Source organism: Helicoverpa armigera, chromosome 25, assembly GCF_030705265.1.
Source record: "Helicoverpa armigera isolate CAAS_96S chromosome 25, ASM3070526v1, whole genome shotgun sequence".
NCBI lineage: Eukaryota > Metazoa > Arthropoda > Insecta > Lepidoptera > Noctuidae > Helicoverpa > Helicoverpa armigera.
Genome location: NC_087144.1, coordinates 3,739,968 through 3,758,018, shown reverse-complemented (window position 1 = coordinate 3,758,018; position 18,051 = coordinate 3,739,968). Strand labels below are relative to the sequence as shown.

The 18,051-nt window shown below is 36.2% G+C and overlaps 1 protein-coding gene across 1 annotated transcript in view; it reads right to left on the bottom strand.

Annotated features, from left to right (window-relative positions):
* The window catches only part of LOC110377625 (facilitated trehalose transporter Tret1), a 38,270-nt gene that overhangs the window by 8,419 nt on the left and 11,800 nt on the right, over positions 1 to 18,051 (bottom strand). Inside the window, exons 2-5 of the mRNA XM_021336570.3 lie at positions 16,115 to 16,269; positions 3,270 to 3,499; positions 1,945 to 2,061; positions 93 to 299 (exon numbers count right to left, since the gene is read on the bottom strand). Coding sequence (XP_021192245.1) covers positions 93 to 299; positions 1,945 to 2,061; positions 3,270 to 3,499; positions 16,115 to 16,196 — 636 coding nt within the window. The 5' untranslated portion in view covers positions 16,197 to 16,269. The remainder of the gene's footprint in view (positions 1 to 92; positions 300 to 1,944; positions 2,062 to 3,269; positions 3,500 to 16,114; positions 16,270 to 18,051) is intronic.

Here is an 18,051-nt window from a genome sequence, read left to right as displayed (position 1 = left end):
CTAAGAAAGCTGTCTTTTATGTTGTCGGCGAACTTCAGCCTATATCACTTAATACCACCACAAGAAAACATCCAAATTCGCCAACCCCTTACCTTAATCTTCCCCTGCTTCACCAAGAACACGGGCGTCTCTGGCATAGCAATGAAGGCCACGAGGAAGATGGCCGGTACCGCAGTGCAGAGCCACAGAACTGCTGCGAAGGACAGCAGGTCTCCAGCCACGTAGACCACCAGGTAGCCCAGGTTCTGGGAGAGGATGAAGAGGGAACCGAGGGCGCCACGGATGTTGTCCGATGCTATCTGTTGGAGAAATGAAGTGGTTAGATTGTGGTCCTGATTGAATTGGTATTTTTTAGGAGTAGGTGTGTGAGGTTTTCTTTTAGTTATGAGTGGAGTAAATTTAACTGAATAAAATTGAGCTACTGTCCGTATTGCCATGGTTCTGTAATCACCCTATTCTCATAGATTTTCGCAACTCTTTCAAAAATTACATTTTCTTAACATGTCAAAATTTTGCTCAAAAAGCTTATAGCACGGAAAGGCCATTTTTTTGGAGATTCCTACTGCAAGATTCCTACTGCAAAACTATGAAATCCATTGTTAAGAGCAGTCAATCAATTAATCTTTAATCAATCAGGGCCCTTGTATTTTAATAAAAGTTATTTAGCATCATAAACTGACTAATCCCATTTTCCATGAACTGTCACAACAGGTTGACAGTTCAGCATTCCATATGTGGAATGCAGTGATTGTTTGACTAAAGCAGGTGGACTGCAAACCTGAACAAACAAACAAACTAGGTTTATACACGTCATAACTTTCCTTAGACGTCAGACAAGCATTCAGAATTTCCAATAGTGTCAGTTTCCTACAGCGAAAATTGTACTGACCAACTTCCCGTACCCGGACAAAATATACCCTTTGTCACTCGGAGATAATGTAGCTTCCCAATAGCGAAAGAATTCTTGAAATCGGTTCAGTAGTTTAGGAGCTTTTAAGACAAATAAAAAGATTTCTCTAGAATTTTTATAATATATTTCCTTGCATCATAGATTATGGAAGTTATAAATGCCAAAAGACAATGCAAAGATTACTACTATCATCATTAAACAATAAATAAAATTTACATTGTCACGTGGCTCATTATTTTCCGCCATCTTAATAAGCCTTTTTCTGAAATCACTGAAAAGGCTAATGACACATCGTTAACCTGTCATAGAGAGAATTGAGTTCGCATTAATACAACAATAGGTAATTATTATTAATTGAATTACCTGTCTTACTTTAGTAAGTATTAAAGTTAATAAATGTCAGGTGACAATGAGAGGATATTCCTCGATGACTATTTAAATGAATAGAGCCATTTTTCTGATCTGTCATAAAACCATTGTTCTAGCGAGATTGTTTACCTATAAGAGACCTATAAATTCAGTTTTTCAATAAAAAAGAATGTATATTATTTGACATCTTTAATTTAATTACTTTATTACTCAGTCACTGAGTAATTTAACTTCTATTGTAAATTACGAGAGATATATTTCGTGTGATTTTATGCTCATGGAGCAGTTCAGACGTGGTAAAATAATTACTTAAACTGAGTTTTCAGTACCTATTTGTTTTTAAAGCGGCAACAATAATGCATTATCAGTGAAAATTTAGGTAAACTGTCCAACTATCTCGGTTCAAGATGTACAGCCTGATGACAGACGGGTGGACACCGAAGTTTTAGGAGAGAGAAGAATTGGGTTCCATTTTACACTTTGGGATACGGAAACATACAATCTGTCTGGGCTCTGTTTTGCCCAGGGTCGCAGCATTGTGCTGAGCGACTACCGTATTGAGTGCCAGTGACCCATATTTGCATCTTCATGTAGTTTTTTATATCTAAAATAATTTGTAACGTGTCTCTACTCATGCATCAAAAAAAGGTTAGTGCACAACTTACCTCCTTCAAGTACAGTGGTATGACGACATAGCATCCAGCGCAGGCCAGCCCAGCCACAGCACGCGATGTGATCAGTGCCCACGGAGCCAGCGAGCACAGGGTTATTGTCCAGCTGATCTGTTGAAGGAAAAGGCTTTTAGTTAGGTGCAAGAAGCTTTGGAGGTGATATCGTTGACTTTTTTAAAGAGCCTTTTCAGGTTATATTGCAAGGGCAGTCTTCCCTAATAAGTATTGTGACTGTTCTAAGCGTGTTGTTATCTATAGATCTATGTTTCGTGCTGGCTTTTTGTGTTCCAGGGCCGCGGAAACTCTTTCGAAAAATTGTTGCGGAATTATGCAGCACCGGCAGGATTTAGTCTAGACCTTGCCTTAAAATTCCGATTTTCTGATTAGTGAAATTCTTGGTTCCTTAGCATTAAGTACACTAAATAACCCGTTGCTCATTCGTTAATGGTATTGATTAGTGAGTCACCACTGCACTTTTTCTAATACAGCTGTTGGATGCTACATTATATTTCCCACGCATCAGTATAAGCCCTAACGTGTAAGCATTAAAGTTAAAATCAGTTTGACAGCGTTTGACCAGGCTAATAATAATTATAAGGATTAGTACATCATATGATAGTTGATCGAAGTGCTCTAACCTAAAACAGCAGATTGTCTCAACGAGCGACAATTGGTTCAGCCGCAAACAATATCTGCCGCTTACAGATCATATCTGCATCGAGTGGTTGAAACCGCTTTTTGGTTAAGTAGTTCGAGTGTGTTTACAGTTTATATCGGAGTGCAATTCATTTAATAAATTCATTTTATCATCGTTATTATATATGTTTAAATTTTTTTTCATGATTTCAATTTTGGCAGAAAGCTAACTCCAAAGTAAAGGTTCTAAAAATAATTCAAATGCTAAAAAATCATCTAAGACTGTATGATTGGCGACTGTGTAAGCCCTTTACTACCTAAAACCTCCTATTTTGTTAATTTGTACACAGAAGCTGTTGGTGTTCCTTTCTTAAATAAATAAATAAATAAATGACATGTAGCTGTTTATTATCCATATCCCGCGATATTATCCACATCCCGTGGGAAAAGGTGACAAAAACTATCCCATGTCCTTCTCCCGGGTCTAAGCTATCTCCCCTTTAATTTCCAGCTTAAGCGATTCTGCCAATCTTGAGTTATAAAATGTGTAACTAACACGACTTTCTATTATATATGTAGATAATAAATATCCTACGCCCAAAGTGAATGTTACCCGAATGGAAATGTTTTAAATAATTGACTCTCTATTAATTAAGTTTAAAAATATAATTTCACAAACTTACCACAAGCATCAGCGCAGTCAACAGCGTAGTGAACTTCCTCCCCCACCGATCAGCCAGGTCTCCCACCATGAACCCGCAGAATATCGGCGGCATGAACGTTATGGCTGCCATCCAGGATATGGTCTCATCGCTGATGGGTTCCGGTGCTGGCCCATCCTTGGATTGCAGGATGGGTGTCATAGGCGACTGCCAGCCCATTAGCATGCCGAAGTTTAGGGCGGGGATGGTGACTGTAACAAAGAAGATAAGTAGGTTTAAATGATTAGGCAAAGAATAGGGTGCTAGGTAAGGTTTTTAGGTATATGGGTTTAGGAGATTAGCTATTTTATGTAATAGATACAGGTTGACCTATGTCCCGTGGAAACTACTTCGCACATCCGGATAAAAAGTGGGTAAAAAGCAAGTAGCCTTACTTTCCAATAAGTGCTATCCAACATTAATTTTTTTCAGTGGTTCCTGAAATGAGCACTTTCTACCGTTCAGCTTTATTTACTACTAGCCTATTTCCCGCGGTATCACCTGCGTCCCGTGGGAACTGCTGCCGGCGCCGGGATAAACTATAGCCTATGTTAATGTAGCTTACGAATAGTGAAAGAGTTTTTAAAATCGGTTCAATAGTTTTTGAGCCTTTTCATTACTAACAAAGTTTTCCTCTTATAATATTAGTATAGATTTGCCTTCCAAAGACCTATGGCATCATGGAGTCAGAGGTAACAGTTGCTAACCACAGACGAAATAATAATAATAATCCGGTTTGTATTGACGCACGATACATTAAGTCATTAACATTGCATATAATACCTGGTTAAAATTTATATTAATATAAGGTTATAATTACATGGTACTGGTTGTACATAAGTCATACATATTGATTGATATCGATTGCATTGATTTATAGTTTAATCTGCATTTGTTGGTACATATTATAAATTATATGGGTTAGGTACGTCAAACCGCAAAATATAGTGCGCAAAAGGTTTAGTAGTGTTTTTTTTGCACTATCAAGGCGAAAATCTATAAAAATCAGAAATAAAAAGCAAAAACTTGAAAATGAAAATGTCTAAAATAGCATATCTCTATGTGCATAAATCTGTAATGTAATGGACTCCTAATTTAGAAATTGATCTATTCTTTGTATTATTGAAAAAGTTGAACTCGATGTAATAAAAATATTTCAGTGACCTTTTATTTAGAGGGCAATACTTTCATCATCAAGCAATATAAAACAATTTGCAGTTTTAAGATATCGTATTTTAATTTTATTCATTCACTGTTATAACTAAGCCTAGGTTTATCAATAGAAAGAAAGTAAATTCTTTACGCTTATTCACAAGCTTGTAATATTTATGAATACAAAGCCATTCCGCTATGATTATGTAATGGCGTGCTAATCAGTACAGTATTATCATAATATTATTGTACGAACCATTCAATAACTGCACAGAAACCTGTGTTTATGCATACAACTCGAACTTGGCCACATGTAGAGTGCATGCTTGCTTAACCCGCAAACTACAGACTAAATAGTCGGCCGATAGTTGACCTGACAAAAATTAAAAAAAAATCTTGATACCATTTTTTTATGGGAAATCATCAAATGACTCCTCCCGCTGTGGGTTAGTAGCGTGAGGGAGTGTCAGACTCTTACTGACTAAAACCCATCATGTTCCTTTGTAGGCCTTTTATATACCAGAGCCGCGGTAACTATTTCGAACAATGCCGCAGCCCCGACAGGCCCTGGCCCTGCTAGGCCCCACTGGGGTTGCTGATATGTCTTTGAAGAGCGCGTGGAACAACGAGCTCCGCCGACACGGGTCTGTTGTCTAAGTTTTCAGACGGTCCGATACCGGCTAAATATCCTGATCTTTGTAATGTGCGTACTACCATACATCTTCTTACTGATTTATGAGCCCAAACAAACTATCGGCCGACTGAAAGTTTGCAGTGTGTGTGCAGTCTAATGACATTATTATTGATGGGCAATCTAAATATTAATGAACTTAATACATATAATTGTTATTGAGTCGTTAATATTTATGAGTTTAAGGAAAATGTGGAAATTATGCAGAGGAAATTAATCAGATCATTATAAATAGGTACTTAGTTAATTTGTTTCGATTTAATTAAACCGGTTTTAAATAAAGAGGTGAATAATCATTGCATTTTGACTACTGGAAGAATTTTCCAATGATTTTCTTTGAGGAAGGTAATCTAAATTGTATAAAAATTGCTGTGGTCGCCATTTTCCGAGCCTATATAGGTACCTACATTATTTTTCCTAGGATTGATAACAAGTTTCTACGTTTATCACTAAGGTTCAAAGCCTATCCTAGCCTAAGCTCCTTCAAACGAGCAAGTACTTATCATAGAGTATCAAAATAATTGGTTCCCAAGAACATTAATAATTCCAGTCAGCCATTACAAGCAAGCTGTTAGTATAAGCTAACTATGTCATTCGCTAAACTTATAAATATTACAGCTAGTTTAAATAATAATGAGCCTCGCTTGCCAGTCGTGTTTCTCTTACACCTGGTACATTGAAATACTTAGGACATACTTAGTAAACCTAAGTATAGACTATGGAGGTTCGAGGTTGGTATATAGAACCTTTTTTGTAGCTGGCTGGTCATAGATTGAAAACATTGTAAGGACTACCAAATTCAAATCAGGAATGGAACAGTTTTGAAATGATTTCTAAATATTGAAAAAAGTTTCCACGCTTTGCTGGTTATGTTCCATATTTAAATTGTGCTTCGAATTAAGACTTATAGAGCCAAGATAAACTGGTTTTCTCAAACCTGCAAACTTGATAAAGAATTATAGACTAATGGAAATCTTTAGAAAGCAATTAAAAAGATCTCTAATACAATGCTTCAAGATATCCAAACATATGTACATACAAACAATAGAAAAAGGAATGAATTACACTCCATATCAGTTTGCATAACAAGCAGCGGCCATTGATAAAAAACCAATAAAACTTTATGATCGCCATGTTTTGGACCGTGTGACGTACAGACGATTGTAATTTGTTTCTATGTATATGTATTTGCATCTACGATGTCTTTGAATAAGTGGAGACTACTAGTTAGGGACAATATTTAAGAAGTACTAAGTTTTGTCAAGAAGTCATCTAGTATTAAGTAGTTGAAAAGTATGCAATGGGTAGTAAGTATATCTTTTGATTGAGAAGAAAAAATATTTTTCTTTTACTGCTTCGAGGGGGTGTGAGGGAGGGGGAGTGACAATTACGCAATCGTGGTAACGTTGCTCAACCTATACAATACCTGTAGTGGCTGTAGTGCATAAGTTTTGAGCAGACAGGTGTATTCTCTATTCCTTTCCTTACATCCCGATGGCAATTCGACAACTTTCGAGAGAGATCAGGCACAGGACTAACGGGCTAACTAATAGAGAGTTCGTCTTTACACCATGACCATTTAAAGACCAAGGTACAGTGACGTTCATTGGAACTTACTTCCGCAAATACTTCGGATGTAGAAGGAACTTCCTGATGAGATGTTTCTCAGAAATCCATGTGGGTACTTTGAACTATAAAGGTCAGCAACATTAGTAACAATTCTGAATATGATGTGCTGTTCTATTCTTCTCAAATCCGTGTTGACGATGGTAGATAATTTTTACTTACTTAATACTATAAAGCTGAAGATTTTTTTCTTTGCTTCAAAGCGTTAATCTCAGCAACTACTGGATCGATTTGCAAAACTGCCTACCTCAATATTTGATAGGTCATTTAACAAGGAAGGCTACTGTAGACTGCTTTTATCCGGGTGCGCAAAGGAGTGAAACGTGGGATGCAAGCTGATATATAATGACACTCGCCAATTGGTAGAGTTATACTTTTAAAGCCTCGTAATTAATCCAAACCATAGCCAAAAATTACCACTTCACTTCCAGTATATAAATCTAAGCAAGTTTGTCTGTCCGTCCGTCCGTCAGTGAATATAAATTAGGGGTCCTCACAATGTTAGGCGTGATTTGAATCCTCAATGATATTTCCTAATAGCGTGCGAGTACTGGAGTGAAATCTTATTTATGAGACTGTAGAATGGTTTATATAATGTTTATCTAGTTTTGTGAAGATCTAAGAGGTACTAGCTTGTTATTTAATTTGTAAAATTTTCTATAAAATAGGAGCGAATGGTAAAACTGTAGGTACTAAGTACTTAGTTGTTTCTATGGAACTTATGTCTCATGCCGAAGAAACAAAAAAATAATACTACAAATATAATAAACGTGAATGTTTGTATGAAAGGTATGTATGAGTGTTACTTTCACGCTAAAACTGCAGAGTGGATTTTGATGAAAATTGGAAGATGCTTAGCTTAAGCGTTTATATGGATGCGAAAAGTAGTTTTGTCAGAAAGCGGGTGCAACTAGCTAGTTATTAGATAATTGAATTACTCATTTAAATATTTGCAGTGTTACCTACGAACCTTTTGCATTGTGGTAGACCGAAAATATGCAAATGAGCATACTGTTTGAGTATACTGCCTTGAGATGCCATAATGTCTGACTCATGCAAGATGTAGCTTTTTTATTTTAATGAAGAATTTGAACTGCGTGAGTTATCTCTAGTATTTATTTTATTGTTATCGGCACAAATGATTCATCGTTTATTAAGAATTTTATGAACGTTCACTTCCGCATTTAAAGGTTATTGATGCAGAAGTGACCTTTATACGTAAATTGAGATTAACTAGTAGCTTACCCCGGTAGTACCCGGGGTAACTATGTATTATCTATGGAATACTTCAAGACTTCACGTGTAGAATGAATTTAGATATTTTTTACACCGGCAATTAAATGGGTCTTTTTAAGCTACTTATACATTTAAAAATTGCTGCGCTTTTGATTACCACCTAGACAGCTAGTCTGGAGCTAAGACTTCTATTATGGTTGGTAAATGTGAGCTTTACCCTCATGAGAAACAATAAATATTATGCCACTTCTAAATTATTTCTGGGATGCTTTTATTTCTACCGACCAAAATACGTTAACCCCCTTACTTACAAAAATCTCTAATCACCTTCTATGCAACATTTTAACTAATCACTACATAGAGCCTTAAGTATTACTTATTATTAGTTCACGTTTATAAGTAAGGCAAAACAAATAATGTAAACTCATGTGCTTTTATAAGCCAGTACCAGTATTAAAGAATAAGTTTTTATTTTAGTTTATAGGTAAGTAATGTTTTAGTTTTTGAACTAAGATTTACGTAAGTTATTATACTCGTACATACGATCTAACACATAATTACCATGTTATATAAAATATAGGTGATTAATAGCTATGTTCGTTCGTAAGTGGCCACTTACAAATAATTGCAATAGCTAAGTCACTGATGACAAAACAAAAGAAGTTCGAATGGTTCCCAGAATAATTGTATGCCCATTATTTTGTAGTTACTTAGTAAAATAAGACCCATCGTTAACATATGATTTTATGAAGATTATTATTGTAATTGAAGGAAAATATTCACACGTGTAGTTTTTAGATTTGTTGGTGGGTACTTCAGCGGTTTCACTGGTGCCTACAGACGTGATAAAGGAGAGCAGTCAGAGCTTTACTTACTTTTGATGGTACTGGGAGTATTAGTGTATAATCTATGGTACTGGGTCTTACGGTAAGAAAAATATTCTATGACTGACACTAGAGTTTAACCAATCGCTAAATCTAAATTAATTGGAATCGAGGTTACCATAAAAGCGTAAAAAAAATGGCCCGAGCCCGAGATCACGTTTAATATCCAGAGAAAGTGCGAGAAAACTGATCGACACAAATAAAAATGGAATATATTCGTACTACACCATAAAGTACCTACATCTAGATAATAATGATTCTGTTCTTAAAACACATCATAGACAACTGATGTTAACTCTTTTATGATGTCTGTATCCTGTATCATTATAAACCGGTGCAAACTGCAGAGAGACGATAAAACAATTGTTGACAATCAGTGATTGTCTGACAATAGTTTTTTGTGTGTGTGACACAGCAAAAACATAGCATGTAGCTCTGTTATTTAATGGACCAGACGCAGTTATCTAGTATTTATCTGACACTTTTTTTAAAAATTAGCACTAAAAGATTTAATAAAATACATATATCAGATTCTAAAATAACTGTTCTAAAAAGTTGTTTACTACCGCTACGAGGGAATTTATGGGTATGTAGGAAATATAACGCACCGAAATAAAGTAAAACTATTCCCAATCTTCTCCAACATTTACAAAATCGTAAAAAAAAATATTTCAAAAATAATCATTCAATACGCTTAATTATTTTATCCAAAGATGTAGTTTTTACATAACAAAACCATCAAGTCAAGAGCTTTTAGACTCAATTTATCTTCCTACGTAGGTATCAGTAAACAGAAATGGCGCAATCTTCTCTCTACCACATACAAATGGCGCAATAAGCTTTCAAAACAATGGCGGATAAACCTACAACATCTAGCAGTGATGTGGCAAGTTCTCACAAAAACATCGACAATATATCGATTTGTAGACAATGAACACAAGCAAGACACTTACGGTAAGAAAAGGCATTTACAGAAGAAAGGTGGGTTTTTGTCGGAAGTGTCACTCCCTCACGTGTACCCACAACGGAATACAGAGTCATCTGATGGTTTACAATGACAAAAAAAGGACAATTATACCTAATTTAAATTCAATTTAAAGGAAGCCAAAAATAAACCTTAATATTGGTTAAATTCCAAGCTGGAACGAAAACCGCATCACGTTGCGAGGTGGCAAGTTCTAACAAAAACATGGACAATATATCGATATGTACGATCAATGAACACAAGACACTTATGATATATCAGTTAGCTCCAATCAATGTGACTGGTTCGATCGAGTCCTAGCAAGGTCAAGCAGATTTGTTCCGAGTTTCGACCATATGATCATATGCATACCTTATGATTGTCCATAGGCATGCTCCAGCTAGATGACTAGACCAACAGGTTAAAACTTGAACTATTATTTTTATTATTTCCTAAAGTTAAGCGTGCAAGGTGAACCGAATCATTTAAACCATCTTGTTGAAATATTCCTTGATGGCAAAAAAAGCTCGATTAAAATATGGCCGACTAAAAGTTTGCAGTGTGCGGGAACTCTAATTAAAATCAATAATTGTCTATAATAGGAAAAATATTTCTGATAATAACATTACTAACGCCTCATGATATTAAATCATCGATGTAAAATCATTTAAAATCATCAGCGTGAATATTTGCTTTGTGCTTTTTATAAAGTCTCATTTTTTTTTTAGTTTTAACAGTTTCAGCAAAAATCTTAAATAGTCTTTTTTTTTAGTTTTTAACAGTTTCAGCTCAAATCTTATATAGTTTTTTTCTCTTGCTTTTGCGCATAATGTTTGCCTAAAATTAAATTCCTTCCTTCTGAAGCCACATGCACGATAGCCATGTCACGTGCGTCCAACAAGATGTGCGTTCCAGATCCACATTATCTAGGATCTGGTGATTATAACTGGCGATATTGCAATTACTCTATACGACAGTTAAGTGGTTATAATTAATTAATCATAGACTGTAGCTGTCGTGGCATATCTTGGTCCGATATTTATTGCGCCCACGTTACTCGAGGGGCTTACGTTGCACGTGCTTCTTAGCCATATGCATAGTAGGTGCTTGTAAAGAATGCACTAACCACACCAATGAGTAAAATTAATTTCCCATCTAATACAAACAATGAAAGAATGCTCTGTTTACATCACAGAGATTTTTGGCAAAATGCTATGTGAAAATGATACTATGTTCGTTTGGTCTATAGTTCGCATTTTTACATTTGGGTGAACGGCAAGAACAATGTATATCCTTGCAGTTATAAAAATGTAGACCTATACTAAGTAAGGAATAATCGCTGGTCATAAGTTTCTTATTTCTCAAGAGGTCCCTGCGTGTTCCCTCTGTCCCCATTTTTCTCATTCTAACATGGGATTCCGTACCAATATTGCCATACAAGTAATTAACAAATAATCGAAAATTCACGGGCTGACATGGTTTATAAGATTTTATAAGAATTATGGAGGCAGTTAAAATCCTGACAACATCTATGACTTAGCAATACTTTCAGTAACTATGTGCTAAATATAAGTATATTATTAACAACATGCAAATACAAACAAATTGTATACAAAATGTTGCAAAACCTGCGCATGAGTCAGTTCTCTCGAAAGCTGAGAACTGGTTCCCTCATACACGCGGTGACATCGGGGAGGTCAAGCGAGTTCAAACTACACTGTTAATTTACTATCTTAGTTGTTGCTAAACATTGGCGAATACCACCAATGGTATGCTTACATCTTGACCTACCATTATCATCTCCCGAACCTTTTCCTAACTAAGTTGGGGTCGGCTTCCAGTCTAACCGGATGTAGCTGAGTACCAGTGGTTTACTAGGAGCTATTGCCATCTTAACCTACCACTGATTAGAGGAAAATCTCTTGAAGAGTTCGTGGAAGTAAATGTCCCACATGTGGATCTATCGTATGGTTCAGCATCGCTTGCGCCTGGATGTCATTTGAACATCTTGAAGTCAGTCTTAGAAAAGAGATGGGGTTGCCCGGGAATGCCCGGGATGAGCATGTCAGATAGGTAGTCGTTCGATGTAAAGCATAAAGTACTCAGTTGCATACGGTTAGATCTGAAACCGAGTACCTACTAACAAAATTGTTTGGAAAAGGCTTGCTAGATGATGCTGATGATAAGGAAAAGCATTGATCGCACCATGCGCTGCCAATAAGTCCGCCATAACCACTATTGTTTTACTACACGTGATTGTGGTTGTTTTCATTAAGCTCTGGTTCCTTCACACTTTTTTTGGCGTTACTGAGAGGGTCCTTCATAGTGAACAGTAGCTTGTATAAATGAGTCACAGTGATGAAGACATCTATTCATATGATCGACATCAGTTTCTTGCCAATTCTCTCTTAGAGTACCTACACAGCCAACTTTTCAGTCAGAGATTAGTTTGTTTGGGCTTATAAACCAGTATCAAGATAAATGATAGTACGCTTTGTTCAGTCTACAGTTATAGCTTGCGGAAATGCTTAGTCTTAAACAAATCTGCAAAATATGGCATTTTTTACAGCCATTAAATACTACCAAATTACATACAAAATTAAGTTTAAAACGTTTGTTTTTTCAACTTAACTATAATAGTTGTCGCTGAGACAATTTACATACAAAGTAATTGTACAATTTAACTCAAAGTTTACAGGTTAAGTACTTACCTATTTATAATAATCACTGTTATTATTTTAACTGCAGGTTGGAGTTCGGTTTTTACCTCAGTTTTTTTATGTAGGAAACATTAAACAGACCATCTTGACTGTATTGAGGTTTTCAGAAGTCTTAAGCTATGAAGAGTGAGTAACATATCACTTTAGGGGTATTGTGTACCCACAGAAGATGGAAAGATAGCGGAGATGCCATAAGGAAGGTAGGCCAAGCAACGTACTGCAGATGAAATTAGTTACTAGAACTAATGAGGCGTTCGGTCAAAGATTGGACTTGATTGATTGGTGTTTTAATCTCATCTCATCTCGGGAACAGTAGTTCCCGATCTACCCCGGTTCCCGGTCTGATTTGAAAAAATGTTATGAATTTTAGCCCATTTATCTACAGAGACTCGTTATCCGGGTGCGCGAAATGTTGTGGCTGAAGTTAAAGCTAAGTAGGTAAATATATGTATAAATTAGAGTCTAATCAACTAATTTAACTTGGCACGCCTTTTTTTAATTACCTACATGAAACTACTCGTGTAAACTTTATCAGGGATCTTTATCGGGATGTCAGAAGTCAGACACTACCGTCAGAGTTTCAGAATTACGTCATTTTTAATTAGTTGCGTCATAATTTTATTACTGTTGCTATTGGTTTCTATGTAAGTGTTGTTAGTGTCCTGTGGTCAGGGTCCATTAGTCCATTTTGAGTACTAATATTTTTAACTAGCTGTTTTCCCGCTGATTCACCCGCGTCCCGTGGGCTGTAACGGCTTAAAATATAGCCTATGTTACTCAGGAAGACTGTAGCTTTCCAAAAGTTCAATTATTTTTCAATCTGGTTTCGGAACCTTTCACAAACAAAAAAAAATCCTTTTTATTTAATTAGTATACCTACATGAAAAACGAATTTAAAAAAGGTCTCATATTATGTCCTATAAAGTGTCAAGTCACAGGACTGAAAATAATAGAAAGATCACTGTTTCTGGGAATGTTCAAAGAGGCTTTGTTACATAATATCACGTGTAAGCACATGTGTGACTGTAGTAGAAAAGAGAAAGTTTGTTTATGTAATCTTATCTTAAGAATTGGAGGCCTAATTTAAATTATGATCTCGCCATTGCATAGCGCAATTGGTAAGTTTAGTAATTAAAGTACTGTGAGTGCAAGTAGAGCTTAGTTTACAACCATTCTTTAAAGAAAGTCGAGCAGTTACTAGTGTTCCTGGGGAACAACTTCCCTTAATCAGAAAAAAATGTAGCCTAAAATAATTAAGAGTTTACTTGATACTTCAACATAACTCAGCACCTAATTAGGAGTTATTGAAATAACCCCAGCAGGTACCTTCTAGGTGCTTTTGTTACATAGAAACGAATCTTAACTCCTCATAACCATAACAAATTATATAATTTTCATGAGTAGATATCTATAGATTACCCATACCTATCCTCAGTCGATATTTAAAGCAACATAGGTAACTCGTAGTTAACTCCTAATAACCATATAAAATCACATAATTTTCATGCGCAGATACAGATTTCCCGTAGGTACCTATGCTCAACCGATATTTAAAGTAGCATAGGTAACTCGGTAGAAAAAATGAAAACATTCCATAGACTAAACTACGTAAAAAAAATTTCCGCAATAATCTGTCAATCAATCAAATCTATGTCACATAGGTACACAACACATTATCATGAACAGTTTTTTTCGAACTCCATTTGTACGACATTTTACAACTCGTGTCAATTAAGAATACCCGCACACTGAAGATTAAAAAGTTGGCCGATAGTTGACCCAATAGCTGACAAAAAAAATCTTTAAAGAACATCTATTCCATCCAAAGTTTTCAGTCGGTCGAGTACGGGCTAAATACCTGGGGCCCGATTCTGCTAAGTTTATGATGTAAAAATTGAATAGAAATTGAGTCGACCAATCGTATTCCAGTGACATTCGATTGGTTTGCGATTGGTCTGCCATTTGGTCTATTTGCGATAGGTTAGCCATGTAGTTTGCTCTACAATCATATTGCAAACGTAAATAATTTGCAGACAATATATATTATGATTTATTATTGAATCACACAAACGGATAAAAACGTTTATTTAAAAGACAAAATAGCGCAATGCCACATACGCTTCAATCTTAATTAAGTCGTGATTGGAGTCGTATGTGAATCGTATGTCGCTTAAGTCAAATAAGTAGAATCGCGCCTCTGATCTGTGTAATGTGCGCACTACCATTCATCTTCATACTGACTTATGAGCCCCAACCAACTATCGGCCGACTAAAAGTTTGCAGTCGGTGCGTACGACGGTACTCGATCACGTGTAAATAATTGCCTCGGTGTTATTGACAACAATTTGTGGCACTAATTGGCTTTTGCCCGTGGCAATGGTGAAAGAGTATTTCGACACGGATTATCCGGGTTCTAAATCTACTACAAGGCCTTTTGTGAAAACTGTAAAGATGACAAAGCCAGTGTATGGAATACTTATGTAATGTGTCATTTATTGTTGAAAATACTATTGAACTTTTGTTTTACATGGCTTTTACGTCTACTAGTTGTATTTTGCCCTGCATCAGCGCGTGTGCATAAGGCTTTTATATATATATTTATACTATAAATATTTAAATATGTCCGGCACAGCTGGCTAATCTCTTTCAAGAACAGACCCATTGACCGAAAATAGATCTCGATGTCACTGTGATCTGCGTTAGGCATCGTCATCATCATCATCATCAGCCTATCGCAGTCCACTGCTGGAGATAGGCCTCTGCAAGTGCACGCCACTGAGATCGGTTTTCGGCATATTCTGTTATTTTTATGTAACACTAACACAGAGCAGTAACAAAACTATCACTATCAAAACATACGTGACAGTAACGTTTCCAGAGACTATGACGTCACTATACACATCTCAGAAAACTTTATAGGTACGTATATATGTATATAGAGGTAGGTATGTAAGTATTATCGGAATGTTGTCGAGTAAGGAGAATGTGCTGTTGCTGCGACCTATGTCAATAGGTACAGGTGATAATATCTTTGTGTGGCTTTGTTTGTATGTGCTGCTGTGGTGGTATGAAGCTATTTTATGGGTTAATTTTTGTAGACTGTCTCTTGTTTTGGCTACTGAGGAACTTTGTTTGTATGAATGACAGTAAAAGCGGTTGTAAAGAACATGGGCTGTGCTTATAAAAATCTTATTAGTTCTTATTCATAATATCTCCGCTACAATAGTGGTAAGTTATGTTGTCGTCACAGCGGAAAACTGTCTACTGCTGAACAACGTCTCAACGAACTGGAATTTGCCCCTACTCTCGGTGCTGGGGAGCGATGTTAGTATAAAAAGAGTGTCATATTTTAGGAAACATCCATAATATTTTATGGATTTTTATGGAACTATAGGTACAAACATTTTGATCTTCTAGGGTAACTTAAACCCCCTTGTCTAAAACACTTCTTTCTTTCATTATGTCAACTGGATCATCTCTTTTTATAATACTTTACAATCTTCATATACCTACCATCAATATTAACAATAACTGAATAAAGATTTCTAACTCACCCATGGTAGCCATGATGAACTGGTTGACCACTCCTCCATGCTTGAGCCTGGCGACCCACTTGACGGGCAGAACCCCCAGCATGGTGCGCGCGCGCCTCTGCGCTGACGGAGTTAGGAAAGACTGTGGTCAGGCGTGCATTCTTTGGGTGAAGGTACTGTGGAGGGAAGAAAGGATTTTTGTAAATAATTAATAGATAGGTACATAATAAATAAAAAGTTTCTCTTCAGATTACATTTATCCACATTGTTAGTAGTCAATAACTTATAAAGTAATAGCAAAAAAAATCCTAGTCAAATAAATAGCTGCTGTTTCGTTCTTAAATAAAAAAAATAAAAAAAAAAATATGGGATTCATTAATTTTGAATAGTTGTAAATACTTAGTATTTGTGTTCTAGCTTTGCAGCGACTTTCTAGGTACTCGTAGGTACTGTTTTGTTATTAAACTTCTCGTAAACCTGACTTTACAAACAGCTTCAATAATTTTATGGTGTCACAAATATGAATAAATAAAAATGTAGTTTCAGATTTATTGTGTCCGAAATGTTTTTAAATAATTCATCTGCTGGTTTTGCCTCAGTTTTGAGCATTAAACCATATGACAATTATGCGTGTAGTTGGACGTCTATTAGTCAGGTTTCACCACTACCCAATACGTCCTTCCGTGTGACCCACATTTCGTCACAATCCTTCATTATAAACAAATGAAGGTCTTCTATTTAACATGGGTACCATATTAGGACCACATTCAACCATGCAAATGAACACAAAACATAACGAGATGACTAGTTTGATAATTTTCCGTTTCCGTTCTATTATGGGCTGTCAAAATTAAATTAGCAAGCGGTCAGCGGCTTGCGTACAATTAGATCATTTTAACAATGTGTTCATTGTTTTAGAGTAGTTTTATGACCTCTAATTGTACTTTGAATACCCGCACACTTTAGACTAAATCGTTGGCCGAAAGTTGACCCGATGATGGATAGCAAACAAAAATCTCTAAGCAAGTCTCGATTGCAACCAAAGTTTGCAGTCGGTCTGGTACCGGCTAAACACCAGTGGCTTACTACAAAAACTTTAAACACTGTTTTACACTTGTCTAAAAAAAATGTGGCTCCAAAATGAACCATATGTCAACGTCATAATTTGTCATTTTTTTAGACAAGGCTTAAACTGACGTTAAAAAGTTTTTGTGGTAAGACGGCAGATCTTTGTAATGTGCGTACTATCATTCATCTTCATACTGATTTATGAGCCCAAACAAACTATCGGCCGACTAAAAGTTTGCAGTGTACGGGAGCTCTTAGGTATATGAGTAAATAGTGATCAAATGATGTGGTATGAAAAGAATCGACATGCAACTATTGTGTACTTAATGGCTAATTTAACACTTTGATCGCCATGTTGTGTGCACAATGCAAAAATTGATGTCATCAGTGACTGCATTGCGGCCAAAAGTGACCTTTAATGATGGCTTGGTATGGTGGTGGAACTTGAACAATGGTCATTATAGCAAAAGTTTCCATTCCAAAGTTTGAATGTTTGTTTGCTTGCCTGAACGGTCTAATCTCAGGAGCTTCTAATCAGATTAGAAAAGATCTTTCAGTGTTGGATAGACTGTTTATCGAGAAAGGCTACCTTTTATCTAGGTGCGCGGAGTAGTTCCCATACAACGCAGGAGAAACTGCAGACGGAAGCTAGGGCTAACATAAAGCTCATTTTTGACAAAACAAATAAATCACACACTATCGTCCCCGAAAGCATTAATCCAGTTTTAGTATTCCAAACTTTATCCCCATAACTTTAAAGTATCTACTACAAAGTACAGTTATAACCAGTCTTTGTTGTCAAAGGAACCAGGTAGTACATTCTAAGCCCCATAAATCCTTGCTAAGCCAATTTTGATCAAGGTCTAACTAAGTGACACGCCGCTCACTAC